This window comes from Tetrao urogallus (genome assembly GCF_951394365.1).
Source record: "Tetrao urogallus genome assembly, chromosome: 18".
NCBI classification, from domain to species: domain Eukaryota; kingdom Metazoa; phylum Chordata; class Aves; order Galliformes; family Phasianidae; genus Tetrao; species Tetrao urogallus.
The window spans coordinates 3669699-3688879 of record NC_136831.1 but is presented as its reverse complement, the minus strand read 5'-3'; the positions used below and the strand labels follow the sequence as shown (position 1 = coordinate 3688879).

Below are 19181 nucleotides of genomic sequence, written 5' to 3'. Positions count from 1 at the left end.
ATTTATCGCAGCACTCAGGGCACAGCCTCCGGGACGAGGAGGATTACCGCCCAGGTCAGGTCAACCTCGGCTTTGCTCAGCCGGAAAGCTCCGGAGGCCGATCCAGCGATCCTGCCCTGCCCCCCCAGTGACCGATCTTCCCAGCACCCGACGCGAGTCTTCCAGGCACCCCACGCTGCCACGGCCGTCCCTGCACAATCCCCATCTGACCGCAGAACGGCCGGCTTGGAAGGGGTCTCACAGCCCACCCACTTCCTACGCCCGCCCTGGGCTGCGTTCCTCCAGCAGCTCACACTGCCCAGCGCCCCTCCAGGCACGGAGCACCCACACTTCTCTGGGCAGCAACGCCAGCGCCTCATCGCCCTCCCGGTGAGAAATTTCGGGAGACCTGAATCGCCCTTTTTGAGCTCAGAGCCGCTCCCCTCCCAGCCCGGACAGCAGCGGCGCCGCTCCTCCCGCTGCGCCCCCCCGGCAGCGGCCGGGCCCCGTCTGATGCAACCATAACACCACCGCGTGGTCACGCACGGCTGTTCCCTCCGCCAGCCAATAGCAACCGGCCCTTCTCCTCCTGTGGGCGGAGCCTCCCCGTCTTCCCAACGGCGATAGGTCTAAATCCAAGCCAATCCACCGATAGGGCGGTTCCTCGATAAGACCGCGGACCAATGGGAAGCGGCACCGCCTCGAACCGCCAGCACCGCGGAACCGGGGCCGGCGCGGGGGAGGCGGCGGCGCGGCGGGGGCCGGAGCGGGCCGAGCCGCCGCGCCCGCTCCATGGAGGCCGCAGCCGAAGCCCCGGGGGGGCCGGCGGCGCTCAGCTGCTTCTCTTACAACCAGGACTGCACGTAAGCGGGGCGGAGGGGAGATCGAGATCGGCCCGGGGGGGGGGGGGAAAGGGGGAAGGGAGAGAGAACAGAGCTTCCCCCGGCTCTGAATTGCGGCCTGCCCCTCCGCAGCCCAGCGCTGAGAGCCGTTCCCGGTGGCACAGCGAGCACCGCTGGGCTGGAAGCTCCAGTCAGGTTTGCAGACGTTCCCGTGGAGGTGCTGTCAGCCTCCCGTGCCCAAACAAAGAGCAGCGCAGTGCTGCTGACGTGAGCCCGCAGCTGCCAGCACGGGGATTCCGTGCAGCTGCTCGCTGAAGGCCGGGATGTTAATGCTTGGTGTCTGAGCAGAGCCAGCCCTTGGCACAGTTGTGCTGCGTGCCTGCAACCCTCAGCACAGGCAGAGCCACTCCTGGGTTCAGAAAGGCCCTGTGTAATGCAGCAGGTGTGTCCCGTGTGTCCCGTGGGCCCTGTCTGCAGGCAGAGAGGTGACTGTCCTCCCAGCAGCCACAGAATCCCATGGGTGACACTGTTGCACATGGATGCTTTGCAGGCTGCAGCATCTTCAGATGGAAAGCAGGATGCTTGGCTTTGTTGTATGTAGCTGGCTGAGAGGACGCTGTGCCTTCTCAGACCGCCGTATGATGAAATTACCCATTCCTTTTATCTGCAGGGACTCCTTGCTGTAAATGCACTACTGGATCTAAACCCGTGGGCTTTTGTCTTATCTTTGCAGCTCCCTTGCAATTGGAACCACAACTGGATACAGGCTTTTCTCCTTAAGTTCCGTGGAGCAACTGGACCAGGTCCACGAAAGCAGTAAGTCTCCACTCCCTGAGTGTTGGCACAGGCTTTAGCTATGTTACTGCAATCTGGTTTGTTTTGAGGGAGTGATTCTTCTTACTGGTCTCGCAGCAATGGCATCTATTTCTGCTGCTCACTTATCAGGACAGAAACAGCTCTGGTTAATGCCCTGTGCGTGGCAGCCTTTAAAGCCAACTGCAGCTGTGGAAAAAACTCCTGAGCCACTATCAGTCACAGTTCCTAGTTATTTAAGTAAATGTCCAAAAGTGTCATTGTAATGGTGCCTTTCCAACGTAAAAGCCCAAACATGGTCACTGCAAGACATACTACACCACTGTTCACCTCAGCAATGGGAAGAGTAAATGTGTCAGCATTCCCATGTCCCAAGAAGGCTAGGAGAAATAAGATACCATGCAGAATGGACAGTGAGTTACACACAGCCATGCCTTACCTTGGTAAGTCCTGGCCATTCACTCGCTGCCTCTAGAAAGGTCCCTGACCAAACTAGCTCTCATCTCCTTGTATAGGAATGAGCTCTTCCTTTTTTATATCCCACCCCAAAGATTGCTTACAGCTGGAGGGCTCTGCCCAGGAGGGCATGACAGCATTCTGCCTTCAGGAGAGGGTTCATTAAGCCCTTCCTGCTTTGTGCCTGCTATGAGGAATTCTTAATAGAAGCTGATGTTGAACTTCTTAGCCCTGAGCCTAACCCCATTTCTTCCCGAATTGAGCTTCACTTGTCACTGCAAACAAACCAACCATAAACCAAGCTAAAGACTGTCTTGCTTTCCTTCTGTGCCCAGATGAAATCCCAGATGTTTACATCGTGGAGCGTCTGTTCTCCAGCAGCCTTGTGGTTGTGGTCAGTCATGCCAAGCCACAGCAAATGAATGTCTACCACTTCAAGAAAGGGACAGAGATCTGCAACTATAGCTATTCCAGTAACATCCTGTCTATCCGGCTGAATCGTCAGGTAAGGAGCTGGGGAAATGGGTTAGCCAGAGTTGTCCCACTCTGGCTCTTTACTGGTGCTGACTCTACACAGACCAGAGTCCATCTGGCACCCTGCTGTTCAGCACAGTAGCAGCAGCCTGGGTTTGTACAGTGTTTCTGCAGAGGGTTTGGAGGGATAGGCCCATGTTCTCTTCTACCAGCTCCACCTCAGTCCTGGTTACCGTTGAGAAAGGAGGAGGGTGGCTGTGGGTATCATCTGCCATAACCACTTCAGAGTCCTTGTTTTCTTAGCAGTTACACAAAGGCTTGTTGTTGTTTGCCTTCTGGCCTACTCAGCATGCAGTTCTGCACAAAATAAAAAATCAAACAAACACCTTTTCTTCATCTTTCTCCCTCCCCTGGATTCCACATCCTGAATCCAGGACCACCTTTGCCATCTTTATGCAGATGAGACTGTCAGAGTTTGTAACAAAAGCCAGGAGTAATGTGAACCCCATGATGGAGGCAAAAGGCTGCTTCTCAAGTACTGCTAGGGACTGTGTTTTATTTTTAAAGGAGTAGAAAACGTTCAGGCCATTTGGAAGGAGGCTTTTAGACTGTTAGCCTCTGAACTGATGTAGCCTTATGCAGCTCTGAGCCCTGTTGGAAGATTTAAAATCATCTTTCTTTTATCCATAATTATTTTCAAAGCATGTGCCATAAGAAGCTAAAGACATTTGACGATGAAGAAATAAGCAGTCTGGGTAATTGTATGTAATCAGCTTCTCCTCACTTAGCAACAGTGGGACCTGCAGTAAGGCTCTCCCATAAGGAAATGCAGGGTTGACTTTCCAGTAAGGCTGTATTTGACCAGAAGTTCCTGTACTACAATTAAATCTGTCCTAAATGGATTTTTTTCACTTAAGCTTACGATGAAAGCAGCAAAATAAGAACTTCCTTTGAATTGCAGATAGATGTATAAAAAGAAACTGAGAGGTTCTGCTTAGCATTTCTAGGAGACAAGCATGTGAGTAAAACAAGTCGAGGATATTTCCCGTGTGCTGCTCCAGTGACTGCATGAAGATGATGTTAAAAATCTATATAAGGCCAAATCTCACATAAGCTGTTAACACAGGAAAATGGTAGTAAATAAAACAGGAACAGAACTCAAACAGCGCGTGTTCTGACTTGATCTGTCTGTGAAAAATCCTTGTGCAAACAAGAGAGCCCCTTGGATGTTGCTGATCCACTGGAATTCTTTGTTTCAGGCTCCATTATAACTCACATACACATTAACCTAGGTCACGGCGTGTCTCAGAGCAGAGAGTGAGGCTGTACTGTGAGACCAGTCAGAATCTCCCCTGCAGTCTCCCTGGGTTCTCAGTCACTGTGCTAAAACCCTGCTGATTTTTTTTGAGACATTGGATAGTTTTTTTCTGACTGTATCCACATCCAACACATCTGAAGTCCTCGACATACAACTCAGCCACCCCACTCGGTTTGTGTCAGACTTCAGTTCTGAAGAGAAACGTGAGATGCAGTGCCTTGAATGGTGTGCAGCAATCGCAGCACCAGGCACCTTCTGCGAGGCTCTTTGCACAGTGAGGATAAAACTCATTCCTCATCTCAGCAGGTTTTGCACTGATGTCAGCTGGGGCTGCACAGGAGGCAGAGAACCAGCCCTCTCCAGCTCCCACTGAACTCACCCAGGCTTCTTTTACCTCTTCACTTCCCACCACCCCTCTTGTGCTTTCCTGGATTTTGTCCCCATCAGCACCAGCATCTCTTGCTACAGCTCTGGCTTGCTGCTTTACTATCATCTGGAGTATTTCCCTTCACCTGTACATCAACAGCAGTGCGTTCTGCAGTTCTGGGAAAGTACGTGGTGGCTTTGCTGAAATCAGCTGTATAAATATGACTCTGACAGTCCCTGCTAGCAAGTTGATGGCTGTTACTGTAGAAAAGGCAAAGTCTTCCTGGAAATGCAAAATGGCTGTGACACAGCCCCAGATGCTGTGGTTAGCAGGAATAGAAGTGGGAAGGAGTTTGATCTGAGAGTAATGGTGGAGCAAGGCAAAGATTTTCTAATGTGGGTGTTTTCAAGTTAGTAACTAAACTCCATATTTAGATACTAAATAAGTGGCCTCATTTCTAAGGAGGTGGAGGCTCTGTACATCCTGTACATGGATTTGGGTGCTTCAGCTATAGGAGCTTGGGCACAGTCTGGCCTCACACTTTTATTGGGATGTTTTCAGAGCTTCTGGACACATGGCACTAATGTAGGTGGAGCTGTGCATACCCAGGGTCAGAAAGCACAGCCCTCCAGTCAAATCCAAAGCCTGGTCCCCAAAAAGCCTCTATGTAAAATGCCTCTGCAGAAACTCATAGAGATCTGGACCATGCTGAGACACAGAGCAAAGCAATCACAGAAATGATGGCCCAGTGCTAAAGTGACAATATTAGGCTTCCTTTTTCCTTTCTGTCTTTCCTGCCTGCGGTTTGGCAGCTCCTTGTTCCACAGCTGCCTCCTGCTGGGTGGGTGTTTGTTGCTGATGAGTTCAACAGAAGAGGTGCAAGCATATAAGCTTGGAAATACCCTGCCTGTCTGCCAAGATGGTGCAAACACTAGGTGTGAAGCACCAACCTCTGTGACTATCCCTGAACAAACTGTTCCTAGCCCAGTTTTAAGCAATTCTGCCTCACAACTTTGGGCACATGAAGCACAGTCTTGCCTGCTTATGCTGACACATTAGCTTTAGCAGTAGTGGGAGGCCCACCACGTAGTTGCTTGCTTCCAATTTGGGAAAAAGTCAGGGCAAGGGCAGGAAATCCCATCTGCAGGCAGGCTAACAAGCAGGACTAGCAGCCTCTCTGTTCCCTGGTCTTCATGATCACAGTAGTTTGCTGTGAAAAGAACTGCAAAGAGAAGTTGGGGTAGAAATAGATGCTAACCAAGACCCATGGCAAGGGTATAACCAAGGTCCGTCTTTGTGTTCTTAGGGCTAGGGATGTGGAAGATCAGTTTGTAGAGTAACAGAGATGTTGTTACCATGTTTTATGTGCTTTCTAAGGCAAAACCAGATGCAGTCAATTCTCAGAAGCAGAGCCATCCAAAATCAAAGGGTGTCCAGAGGGAGGGGATGTAGAAGCAGAAGAGGTCATTTTTCTGCAGCATTACAGCAAAATCCCTGCTGAGTTTTTCCAGCAGCAATATTTGAGTGTGCCAAGTATGGGAGCAGTGCTGGTGAGGCTCTGTACCTGTGTCCTTGCAGAGGCTGGTTGTTTGCCTGGAGGAGTCAATTTACATCCATAACATAAAGGACATGAAGCTCTTGAAGACTATCCTGGATACGCCCCCAAATACAACAGGTAAGCAAAGGAATCTGTGCGTAAGGGAGAGGTGAGCTTTGCAGGAGCTTTCCATAGCCACAGTATTTGTTTTAGAATTCAGACCAGCCTGTGGTGTGTGTATTCTTAGCAGCATGATTAATTCAGCATTGGGGAACCAGAAATGTATGGAGACAGTCAGTCAGGCTGATGAGAGAAGAAACCCTGCTCTGTCCTGAGTAAATGCTTCAAAGACAGCAGCACGGTTCCAGTTAAGTTCAGTCCCTTCCCATCCTGGAAGGGATACCCATGCAGCTCACGGCTTGCTGGAGCACAGCTTTGTTCCCTGTTACAAGACCAAAGCTGTAAGGCAGGCCAGGACTTCAAACTCCCCTCCATATACAGGGCAACTGCGTGTTCTCCCTGTGGGGCTCCCAACCCCTGCCTTCAGCGTGCCCTGTGTCAGAGTCCCACAGTGCTTTCCCTCAGGACAAAGGGGCCCTGCTTCCCTGCTGCCAGCGTGAGTCAGCTGTGGAGGCAGGCACACCTTGGCAATCCCTGCAGACCTGCTTCACACCACAGGCACGCTGCTCCGCCAGGCAGGCGGCTCCTGTGATCAATTAGCTGCTCAGAGCAGCTCCCAGAGCGAGCAGTGTTGCATAGAGCACCTGGGACAGAAAACAGCCAGGCACAGTGCTGATTCCACCGTGCCTCTGAGCCAGCCCTGCCAGGGAGTTCCCCCGAGCTTGGGCTGCCACCTGGTATTGTTCCACACGCAGGAGAAACCCGCAGGGCAGGGCAGGTGGCTGCGCAACAGATTTTCCCTGCAGTGTGGGGTGAATCCTGCTGATGGAGAGGAGGAGTTTTTAGCAGTGAGCAGGGAAGCCTGGCTGAGCGCCCGCGGCAGCGCTGCCGGATGGAGCTGTGACATCCCGGTCGCAGACCGCAGCAGCCTTCCAAGGGCGGTTGGTTGTGAAGTTATTGATGTGCTCATGCCTGGCTTCTGGGCTTTCAAGGGATGCTGTTCTGGCTTCTCCCCTGACCTACTTCAGGTCTTAACAGATGGCTTCCTCGCGTAGATTAAACATACTAAATACTGCAAATATAATTAAAGTTTAAAACCTTCCTGAGAAAGCCCAGCAGCAGCACGCAGGAAGGGGATATTCCGGGCCTGGAGCTGTTCTGATCAGGTCACGGTTTAAAAGCAACAGCAATCAGCAGTCACTGGGACAGGACTAGGCTGCTGCGGATCGTAGGACTTCATGCAGGCTTAATTTTCTAAAACCCTTTCACCACAGCAGCTGTCATTGAAATGAGCTCAGTGACAAGCGCTGTGACACGTGTGCTCCCTTCGTCCCCCAAGCTTGGCTCCCAAGCCTGACCCCAAAGCCAGCGTGTCCAGGAGGCCAATGCAGGCCCAGCCTACTGCTCCTTTTCAGAGCAGGGATCTGGGGATCTGCTGCACACCCATGGGGCAGTCACTGCAGGGTCGCTGCCTGGCGCTGTGCAGGACTCAGCTCCCAGCTCATCGCTTTCCTTCAGCTTGGGCCGCACAGGAGGGACTGCAGGTCGAGCAGCCCATGCTGCTGTCACACGGCTGAGGGAAGTGCAGTGACCTCGGGCTCCCCTCGCACACACATGCCAGGAGAAGCGATGCTTCCTGCGGGGCGATGTGCGCAGCCTTTCCAGGATGATCGCACGCGCCGCGGGCTGCCGCTCGGTAATGTCTGGCCAGCCTCCTCCATGCAGGAGAGGAAAATGCCCGGGGTGGGCGAGTCTGTTGTTTTTCATGCATGCTCAAATAAGGAGTGAATTTCTCTCCTGAGAGGAAACCACACTGCTTAGTCGTGAGCTTTCAGCTCCAGGCAAGCACACGAGCCAGGCTGATTGCTCGTGCATGAAGCAAAGCCCCTGGGAAGCACGGCTCTGCAGAGCGGGGCTGTCTGTCACCATCAGCATGCTTGCTGTTCAGGAGAGCACTGGTGGCTCTTGTCCTCTGGGAGTCCCAGACCAAACTGCTCCAGGGAGGGCAGGAGAGCCCCAGGGAGGCTGTGCGGTGACTCGTATCAGAGGCAGGATATGCACTGGGGTTGTTGTGCTTGTAGACATGCAGACACATGCAGACATGTAGACACTGTGAGGGCTGATCTGAGGAAACAACTGCAGCTTTGGAAAATACTTGAGGTGATTCCCTTGAACTCCAAGACGCCACTGGACTTGGTGCCCTGGCAGCAAAACCAAGTTTCTCCCATGCTGTAGGTGTTTCTCCACGCTACCAGAGGAAGCCCCCTGTGATGTGGCAGCTACAGAGATGCTGTACTGAGCCATGCCCACTGACCCTTGCTAGGCTGCCAGGTGCCAGGACCAGAAGAGCATTTTCAAAGGCTGCCGTATGGCTTGTGCTCTGTGTTCTTTGTACGTCCCTGAGGTCAGCTCAGTACACTCACATCTGTGTTTTCCCCTGGCCTGGTTTCCCATTTGCTTCTCCCAGACAGGCGCATAGCAGAGAAAGAGGGTGACTCACACCGGCCGGCTCAGAGCTTGCTTTGTTGAGCTGCAGCCTTCCCTAGGCCCTCACTAGAAGGAGTTACACCGACCCCCGGTGCTGTCTGGGCTGAGGAAGACCCTCCTCAGACACACAGTTGCTCTTTTCAGCAGTCTCAGAGCTGTCTACGTTCCCCTAGCCTGCCTTTCTTGGGTGCCATCACCTCTGCTGCCTCTGCTCCACTTCCCTGCAGCGCACACAGTCCTTGGCACGATGTAAATGCTTCTCATTGATAGGGAGTGGACCTCAGGGGCCTCTGGCCCATCCTGAAGCTCCTGGCTGTGCTGCGGTCTCTTTGTTTAGTTATAAACAATGACCTAAAACAAGATCTTCAGCTGATTCTTCCCTACTGCTGGGCCGGGGCCAGAGCAGTGTCCTGACATGACAGCTTGCAATGTCCGTGCGCGTGTCTGTGCGCATTTGTGCCCGTGTGCGTGTGTCCTGTTTGGGCAGTGAGGAGCACAGCCCTGCAGCCTTTAACCCTGCAGCTTCCTCCCCACGTGGGGGACGTGGGACCCCTGGGTGGCAGCCAGGAAGCTGGGGTCGTGCTGAGCCCCCGGCTGAGTGCTGGGATGACTGGGAGCACGCAGACACGGGGCAGGAAGCAAGTGAGATCCATTGCTATGTGTGACATGATCCATTGCGATGATCCTCAGCCAGCAGCAGAAATGAGAGGCAGGAAGAGGTGCTCCGTTCCTGGGTCACCGGGGGGACAGGCGGATGGACAGCCCTACACACACACTCATCCATCCCTGTTGTTTCCTGCAATTCCTGCTCACTTGAAAGGGGATGTTTGGGCGACTTTATTCTCATGTTGGCGTAAAAACAGATGCTTGTTAAAGGGAAGAAATCCTCGTGTGGGTAAAATTCAGCTCAGCTCAAGTTCCTCATCTTCCAGAACCTCCCTGCACAACTGTGGCATTTGCTTTATCTCCCTCTGCTTCCTTTTTCCTATCAGGGAAGGAAGTGGCATTGCCCGGCCCCATGGCTGCAGCTCAGAGCTCCAGCTGTGCTCTTAGCCCTCCTTACATCTGCAGTTGTCCAGATATGCCGGGACAGGAGCCCTGTTGGCCCTGAGACCAACGGTCCTTTGGTCCCTACATTCTTGCCTTCTCAAAGGACGTGATTAAGGAGAAGAAGGGAAGAGCTTCAGCAGGACAGGGGCTCTCTCAGGTCAGGGTTTGGGGAGGCCGTGGCGGGGTGCAGGAGCCATACTGTCCCGTACCAGCAGGTGTCCCCACGGCTGAGGCGTTGCCAGCATCCAGCTGGCGCACACCCGGTACCGGACACCATCCCAAAATGTGACAGCACCCGAACCCCTGCGGTGTCCATGGCCACGTTTCTGCTTTCTTTGCTCCACCAGCAAACAACCTCAGCTGTGTCCTTCTTGCCCTGCCAGGTCTGTGCGCTCTCTCGATCAACCACGCCAACTCCTACTTGGCTTATCCCGGCAGCGCAACCAGCGGAGAGATCGCACTTTACGACGGAAATACTTTGGTAAGTGTGAAGCTCGCCCATTTGGATACCGGCAGGGACTGAAAACAAACAGAACCACAGCAGAGCCAACAGGGCCTTGGGGAAAGATGAATAAATGCACTCTGCTGCGCTGCAAGGAATATTTGCCTGGGGCAGGCACATTCCCTATCCCGTTTGCCTGGACATCGCACAAAGCAGACAGCCTCTTTGAGATCAGAACATCCATTTCCCAGTACTGGATAGTGACCCATGCTCGAGGTTGGCACAGACAGGGCTCAGCGAGCTTCAGCCTCAAGCCCAGAAGGAGTGATGTGAGCTGGGTGGCTCATAGAGCTTTGAGCTGCACCAGGCGTAGGATGTGGGCAGCTGCTTTGCCGTGCCACAGGCTGCAAGGGATGCTGAACCCCGAGCCGTGTGGAGGACGAGGTGCTCACATCCTCCTCAGGAAATTTGCCCCTGGTTAGGAGCAGGGTTGTGCTTACCTGCGGTTTATGCCAGGGCTTTGGATTACATAAGGCTGCTGCTCTGTACATGCAGCAGGAGCTGAAGATCTACAGCAGAGGAGAGCAGAGCACATATGGGGAAAACACACTGCTGCTGTGGGGAAATGCTAGCAGGAGCCAGGGCTCCCCACAGGCAGTGGGGCCACAGCAGTATCTGCTGTACAGCCAAGGCACAAAGAAATGCCAGGCTTTGGAGGCACGGCTGCGAGCCTGCAGCCTGCTTGAGGGGCAAGGAGCTGAGGACATCTGTGTCCAGGAGGAGCTTTTGATAAGCACAGTGCCTGTAGCAGGTGGAGAGTGAGCTCGAGGCAGGGCAGGGACTGTTGGAGGGATACCAGAAGTGCAGTACAGTCCCTTGAATACACATGGGCAGTTCTGCCTAGGGCATGAGGCAAGAACGCCCTGTGCTTACGCAGTTTGAGAAGCAGTGTGTCTCTTTACTCTCACATCACCCTCTGTCCTACAGAAAACAGCCTGCACGATTGCTGCCCACGATGGGCCTCTGGCTGCCCTAACCTTCAACTCCACCGGGTCGAAGCTGGCGAGTGCTTCTGAAAAAGTGAGTGAGCACTGCTGGGAGCAACCTCCTTGCCATTGCCAGCCTGTGGCTGGCAGAGGAGCACAGCCAGCCTTGGAGCATGGAATGGAGGGACAGGGGGATGTTGGGGTGGCCCCTTTTTAAACACAGTTTCCCAGGAAGGGGCACTCAGGTAACTGACTTATAGGAGGCCAGCATATTGTGCCTGTATTGACCCAAACAGAGCCTCTACACATTCTGAGTTTCCTTGGTGTCAGGTCTTGTGCTCTTTGCCCTGCTCCTGTGTGATCTTCCCATCTGCATTTTTTGCAGGGCACAGTCATTCGTGTATTTTCCATTCCTGGTGGGCAAAAGCTCTATGAATTCCGTCGAGGGATGAAAAGGTCAGTTCATGCTTCTATCAGTGACAAGTACACAGAGGGCTCCTGGAGCAGAAATGTAAACATAGGGACAGAGCACCGTCAGATCCTGGCAGCTTTGGCATCTTTTGCAGAAAGAAAACAAGAGTGAGCATATCAGATAGAAATGTCATTGTGCCAGACAGCCGAGCTGCACCCAGCTGCCTCCAGCAAGCTTAGCAATTCCATTCAGTGTGTCACAGAACAGAGCAATCACAGAGAACAGAGGTGGATTCAGTCCATCTTCTCTGTCCATTTTTTGTTTCTTACTTGAAATAATGAAGTCTTCAGAGCTATCATCCTAATTCTTCTCAAAGGAGGTGTTTTGAAACTGCTAAGCCACTTGCACAGAGCCCAAGTCTTGATGGCAGGGGTGGGCTGGGTCTTCTCTCTCACTGTCCTCTGTGAGCAATACCTTGCAGTTCCCATGCAGTGGGGTGCCAAGTAGTGAATGGTCTGTGCTTGGCCCTAGGTATGTGAATATCAGCTCTCTGGTGTTCAGCATGGATTCCCAGTTCCTGTGTGCTTCGAGTAACACAGAGACAGTGCACATCTTTAAACTGGAGCATCTCACTGACAGGTGAGGGAGTAACCTGAGCTAACCTGCTCCAAGAGTGTCCATTTTGAACATCTGCCTGTACAGCTCTGTTTGTCTCCCCTCAGCCGGCCAGAAGAGCCACCAACCTGGAGTGGATACATGGGAAAAATGTTCCAGGCTGCCACCAACTACCTCCCTGCCCAGGTGTCGGGCATGATGAACCAAGATCGAGCCTTTGCCACTGTCCGCCTCAACATCTCTGGACAAAGGAACATCTGTGCCCTCTCCACGTATGTACTGACATCTGTGTCCCACTGCCAACCAGCCTTCAGGCAGACACAGCTATGGATGCTTACATCCACTGCTGTGCTTGTCACCTTGCACCCTGCAGAGCACACAGGCTATGTTTGTTGCCAGTGTGTGCATGCAGCTGTTGTGTTTGAACTCGTGATGCTTTTCTCCTTAGGATTCAGAAGCTGCCCCGACTGCTGGTGACTACATCTGATGGACATCTCTATATCTACAACTTGGACCCACAAGATGGAGGAGTGTGTGTCCTAATTCAGAAACACAGGTAAATGCCCCTCCAGCGCACTGATGTTCCCTACACATTTGAGATAAATGCTGATCCTTAAAAACTAAGAAAGGGAAATTTTACCTGCAAGCACAACATGGAATGGTAGGAGCAAGAACATTGGAACTGAGTTGTGATTTGAGCTGCTTGATCTAGCAGACATCGGTGAAGACTGCGTCAGCGGCAGGGACGTGGGGCAACGTGCAGAAGAAAGCAGGCACATCTCAGGCAGCTGTGGGACGTAGCCTAAATGGCAGAGGTGGGCTTGAGGAGATGCCTCCATCAGACCCGAGGGTGGCAGAGAGCACAGCACTTCTCCCAGGCATCAGCGGGTTCTCAGAGCCAATTGTGGGGCTGCGATCGTGTGGAGCAGCTCTGGGAGCTTCCGTCAACAAAACCTCACACACACGCACGCCTGCAGGCACGCAGCGCCTCAGCAGAGCCTTCCGTGCTGCCGTTCCGTTTGTATGCCAATTTGATGAAGCACGTAACCCCGCATCTGGGCTGCTTGGCTCCAGATGTGAAGCCTTTGGGGTGGGGTGCGATGTAACATGCGCTGTAAGCCAGGACGTGGCTGGCAGCCAGGAAAATGCCAACAGATTTTTAAAAGCCGCAAAACAAAAGCGCTTCAAAGCTGCGCTGTCCAGCGTGCTCCGGCCGCCGGCCTCCCAACTCCTTCAGACACTGCTGACCCCCCTCCCGTGCTCCCATTGTGCTGTGGCTGTCCGGAGCTGGCAGCCCTGCGTTGTATGTGGGTTCCTCTTTTAGCATCAGAGGACTGAAAAGGGCCCTTGGGTCATGAGTTACATTACATCATACTATATCTCTGCTCAGGCTCCGTCCGAAACTAGCCAGCGCTGCTTTTCCCATCTAGTCCACTCCTGTTGGAAGCCCTTTAGAGCCCCCTCCATGATTAGAAACACTGTTTGCCTTTGTAACCTAAAGCTTTTGTGGTCAATCTGTTCCCTTCTATTCTCATGCCAGCATTGTCCTCTAGCTGAAGTACTGCTTTCCCTATCTTCTGCATCCCCCTGCTTCATTTGGAGAGCACAATGATCTCCTCTTCTGCAGCGCTGTTAGGGCTGCAGTCAAAGTTTCGATGCAGTGTTACAAATCATAGAACTGTAGGATGGTTTGGGATAGAAGGCACCTTTACAGACCATCTAGTTCCAGTCCCTACTTGGCATTAGCCTGGGCACCTTCCAGCTCTTCAGTTGGGTGATGTGCCTCAAGGAGACACGAGTGCAAATGTGTGTCTCAGCTAGTGCTGGGGGAGGAATGAATGGGATCAGAACTAACTCTTCTTCCCTCTTTTGCTCCTGTACAATCAGTCTGCTCGGCTCAGGAAAAATGGAGGAGAACAAAGAAAATGACCTTCAGCCTCCATTACCTCAATCTTATGCAGCAACTGTAGCCAGACAAAGTACAGTGCCTTCAACTTCGACCATGCCAGGTAAGCACCACACCTGCCCTTTCTTGGAGCAAAGAAAGCAAGACAGCCCCTGTAGCAAAGTGGGAAGTCTCTGAACAATCAGATGTTCACTCTAACCATAAACAGTCCATGTGCAAGGCACACTGGGGCAGCAGGGCCTTCTGCAGCTCACCCAGTTCATTCTATTGGGAATGGGTCAGTTATTTTCTGCTCTCTGCCCATTGCCAGGAAGCTGCAGTCCACTCCTGATAGGTAGTGTTGATTGTGATACCTTTCCCTTCTGCTGCCCCCAAGTGCTCTGCCAAATGCCAGAGAAATCAGGATGTGTTAAAACAATGATAACAGCGTTGCAGCTGTTTGTTTCCAGCCTCATAGCACCCATTTATCAGCAGTGCTTTGCATTTCCACTTCTGCAGGTTATTCGGAGGATGGTGGTGCCCTGCGAGGAGAGGTTATCCCAGAGCATGAGTTTGCAACTGGACCAGTGTGTCTCGACGATGAGAATGAGTTTCCTCCTGTGAGCATTCAGGACCCCTAAAACAGCAATTCAACCCCAATGCTAAGAAGTATTAACCTCTGACAGAAGAAATTCTGTTGCCCTGACCTTGTCCCAGTTAGCTGTGAAGCTTAGAATAACTAATTCAGGTATAGGGAGAGTGCCAGGAACATCACACCCCTGCTACATGGCAGCTGGGATGGGGCAAGGTTATCAGCCTCATAGTTAGAGAGAGACCTGAACAAATGAGCAGAATGAAGTTCAGATGCAGAACGGAGTTCAGATCCAGACCTGACCTTTGTGCCTTGCTCAGATTTCTAGTATTATCAGGAATAGCTTTAATTTGAACCATGCCATCATTTAGAAATAAAAACTTAGTTTTCCCTGTTGGATTTTCAATCAGTTGTATTAGCTTATGGAAAACAACTGGAACATACCTGAACCTCATCAGCCCTCTGGAAATATCTCATTTCCAGAAAAAGAAACAAAGCAAAACAGATTTTTAAGCCATTGTTTTGTTTTTTTAAGTGGCACTTTCTCAGTTACTGTTGGAAGAACATACTGGCTTTATAAAATCTAACTTAAGCCTGGCAGTGTCTCTCCCACTCTTCTTCCTGTTATATAAGCATTTACTGTGTTAAATGCTTGACCCCTAATTGGGCAGATATTGCTTACACTGCTGTGATCTGGCTGTAATCAGCAGCATCTTCATGATAGTAATGCATTAATACAGCAGAATATTGTAATGGATTTCAAGCTGTAGACTTGGCAGACTTTGGAATTCCTTACTCCACTTTCACATATCCTGCTGTTGGAGATTTGCCTGAAGAAGGAGGAAGCAAAAATTTCATTGGGATCCCAGGATTTGTTCCATATGCTGGGGCTGACCTCCTCTGTAAGGCACTTTCAAATTAAGTGATGCAAAGAGTTATTTATATAAAAGATGACTAATTCGTGCCTCCCTTTGAAACTCTGCCTAAACGCAGCTCTTCAAGTCACATAAATCTCAGACCGATTCTCTTTACCTGTGCCACAGCTTGTTGGAGACGGAGCATGAGAGTTTCTATTTCTCCCTCTCCATCCCCCAAGGAGGACATTTCAGTGTCTCCCATCTGGTCAAAGCCTTTGGGCCGCAGAGCAGCTGCAAGGAATGTCTGAGGAGCAGCACAGCCAGAGAGAAATCCTTTGCTTCCTTCTGACGAACCTGCTCTTTGAGCATGTGGTTTGGGGCCATGCAAATGCCAGCAAGCAGGAACCACGCTGCTCCTGAATGAGCCTGCCTGCTGGGACTGCGCTGTAAAAACCAGCCCCAAACCCCTGCTGTACAGGCAGGGGTTTTATTAAATGGACTTTGATCTGTCAAAATCCTGTGCTGTAATTAACCTGACGGAGCAACTTACATGTGTAACGTTAGGGAGGAGGTGGTGTGAGAGGGAAGGAGCTTTCCAGAAACGCTCCCTGATACGGCAGCTTAGCAATTGGAGCTTCCAGATAAAGTGCGTACAGTCAGGACTTCAGCTTTGCCCTCCATTGCTGACGGTGATGTGTTTTGCATCTGCTCTGCTCGCTGGCGCTGGCTCCCGCTGTGTGCTGCATAGGGAAACTTGGTTGGGATGTTTTGATGTTCTGAATTTCACTCAGCTTCGCTGTTTTCTCAGCGCTGAGCAGTTTGGTGACTCGTCCAAGAGGGGTTTCAGGGATCGGTCACTTCTGTGCAGAGAAGGAGGGAGAAGAAAACTGACCTTATCCAAGAAAAATGTTTTGACAGCGTTCTGTTTTGCGGAAACATGGGAAGGGTTTTGTTTGTTTTCCAATGTGCAACAAAAAGACATTTAAAAACCTCAAAACTTGTGACAAAATGGAATATTTACCCACAGCCCACGAGCACAGCTTTGAACTCAGACGTACTTCTGAGGAGGAACAGCAATGCTGAGACCCAGCGGATCCTCTCCATTTTGAAATGGTTTGCCTTCCCCTGACCTCAAGTGCTGGTGAGCAAGACTTCAGAGGCTCAGCTGTTAATAACAAGGAAATGCAGCTTCGGTCTAATGCACAATCTGTGGCTGATGGTAGAAAACTGCTTCTTCATTAAATGGAAGGAGGGACAGGTCAGAGAAGAGAGAAGCACAAGGAGGGCTTGTAAAAACACCTCAATAAGAATGAATGTGGCTATTGCTGCTGATGATGCCAGCCCTGCTGAAGTATCCTGTAGCAAGAGGTTAAGCAAGTTCAATTATGTGTCTTGCTTACACTGATGGGCTGGATTAAATGCTCTCAGGTCTCCTAGGGGCTCTGGAGTAACTGTGATCTTCTGCAGAAGGTACTCTGGCATTATTGAGATGGACAGCAGGCTGAAGGAGAAGGTGAAGAGAAGATGCTGTGCCTCAGATGGGCTCAAGGAAGCAGCACTGCACCCTGAACTGAGCAATTGGATGGCGTCGTGGGAAGAGGAGCCCAGCTGTGGCTGCAGGCAGTTGGGATGGTCCCTGCCATTCTCACCAAGCAGTTGCCACCTCTCTGCAGGTTCATTGGTGTCACTGAAGCTTCTAGCAATGTCAGAAACGTTGGTGTGTGTTCACTGCTGGCTGCTCAGCCTCAGCAGGCACCACAGGGTAGGGCTGTGAGGTTCCACATAAGAAGTTCCATAGGATTCAGTAAGAATGAAGCCAGATGGTGCATGTGGCATGTGTTCATACATCAGTAGCTCATGTGAAGTGTTTCAAAGTCTTTGCTGCTCCCACTTTCCTCTTTCTGGCTGCTTTATGACTAAATGGTTTTGGCGATACTTAGGATTGGTTTTGCCTTGCCTTGTTCAGGTTGGATATTAGGAACAACTTCTTATCTGAAAGCGCAGTCAGACGTTGGCACAGCTGCCCAGGGAGGTGGGGGAGTCCCCATCCCTGCAGGGGTTCTAGAACAGTGCAGATGTGGCACTGAGGGATGTGGTCAGTGGGCACAGTGGGAGCAGGTTGGGCTTGGGGATCTTGGTGCTCCTTTTCGATCTTAATGAGTCAATCATCCTCTAATTCTATAATTCAATCTGGGTTCCATCTGCAGTCCCCAGCGATGCACACTGCGTTCCATTCTCCTACTGTGTCAAAGCTGAACTTCTAGGGGAGCTGGTGGGGCAAACACAGCTCATCCAGAGTGACCCCAGTCCTGCAAGCAGGGCTGCACTCAGTGCCATGCCCACCCCAGGAAGGACACAGCACCAAGGCAGCTGGTTCCAGTTCCCAAGGCTTTAAATTTGGGGAGGGGGGGGGAGTAAATAAATAAACCTCTAACAAATCTGCCTTTGAGTGGAAATTAAAACACTGCAGGACATCCCTCCCCTTCTCCTCCCATGTACGTAAAACCAACTCGAAACACACCCTGTTGCTGGGAAAAGTAAGGCTGTTCTGTTTTGATTTTGGTAGATAATCTTGTGCCGTGGAGGTCAGTCGGGCAAAGCGAAGAGGTCATGATGGAAGCAAACATCCGTGTGTAGGACAGCTGCTGGGAAGTGCTTTGGAGCAGCCAGGAATCTCGAAGAACAGATTTGTGAGTCTTCAAGAAGACTAAAAAATCCAAGGTGGGCCACTGCTTTTAGCCAGAGTACGTGTGAGTGAATAGCTGGTCCTGCTCACCCCTTGTTTTTAATCCTTGTCTGGGTGGGGTGTCCATGTACTGTATGCACGTTGCTATATTTAACAAACCATATGTTAGAACCACATTGTAAATGCTAATTTAATCAGATCTGTATGTAACCAGGATTTTATATACCTGTTTTACCCGTTTCTAATTTATGCTGTTTTATGTGTATAAATGTACTTATAGGAAGATATATTAAACTTATGTCTTTGTACAGTACATACTATTTTACCCAAGCAAAGTATTTTTGCAGTGACACAAGAAAAGATGCGATTTGCTACAGCTAAAGACAGAATAAAGTCACAGTCCGTCCCTGGCAGCTCGCTGCCCGTGCTCCTGCTGTTCTTTGTGGGGCCCTAAAGATGTCAGTCTTGATTAAGCTTTAGCAAGTGGGTTTGGGGCTCTGCTGAGAGGTTGGTGGCTCCGGCACCATCCGGACCCAGCCCAGCCCAGCCAAAGCCACACTGCGCTGCTGTGGGAGGCTGTGGGCCAGTGCTAATTGCAAACGGTTGGGCAGCCCCTCTAATTTCAGCAGTGCTGCCCGTAATTACAACTCCCAGTGGCTGGTGTAACACCTTGCTTTGCTTGAGACAAGCCACTTACGGCTTGTCCAAAGAAAGACCTGGGTGCGTAATTTGGAGTCCAAATGTGTTTCAGAAAACCCTCACTCAGTTGCTGGGAAATCCTGGTGGTTTTTGAGTTTCAGTTGCAACTTCAGTTTTGCCTCTGCAGCTCCTCAGGCTTTTGCATGTGCCCACAAATGTCCCACAAGAGCCTCGCCCAGCCCTGCAGCATCGCATCAGGGTTGGTAGGAGCTGAGTCTGCCTGCAGCACTGGGCTGCCTGGACACCTTGGGACCCTCTCTCTGAGCTCCCTAGAAGATGCATATACACAGTTGACAGGGAGCAGTTCCTCCAGTTCTGCATTGCACACCTGTTTACACAAAGCCTTTCAAAATATCAGGACTCAGATACTTCTCCCAAGACAATCTCTGGCCTCCGCTATGCAGTGCACAGCAGCTGCAGGACACACCAAGCATCCCATCTAACAAGATGTCAGGGACGTGTAGCCCTGCAAAAAGCCCAGAGCCACCAGGTGCTGCAGTGACTGCTCCAGCCAGGGGACAGTGCTGCTCTGCATAGAGCTGCAGCAAATGGGACCCTCTGTCT

The 19181-nt window shown here is 51.4% G+C and overlaps 1 protein-coding gene across 1 annotated transcript; it reads left to right on the top strand.

Annotated features, from left to right (window-relative positions):
• Positions 1-771: 771 nt before the first annotated feature.
• WIPI1 (WD repeat domain, phosphoinositide interacting 1) lies at positions 772-17937 on the top strand (the record flags this gene model as incomplete). Its single annotated transcript, XM_079544358.1, has 13 exons — positions 772-842; positions 1555-1637; positions 2426-2595; positions 5828-5924; positions 9827-9924; positions 10873-10965; positions 11257-11327; positions 11815-11922; positions 12006-12170; positions 12347-12454; positions 13786-13907; positions 14303-14403; positions 17799-17937. 13 exons carry the CDS (start codon positions 772-774, stop codon positions 17844-17846), a joined length of 1335 nt encoding a protein of 444 aa, XP_079400484.1. The 3' UTR covers positions 17847-17937.
• Positions 17938-19181: the final 1244 nt, after the last annotated feature.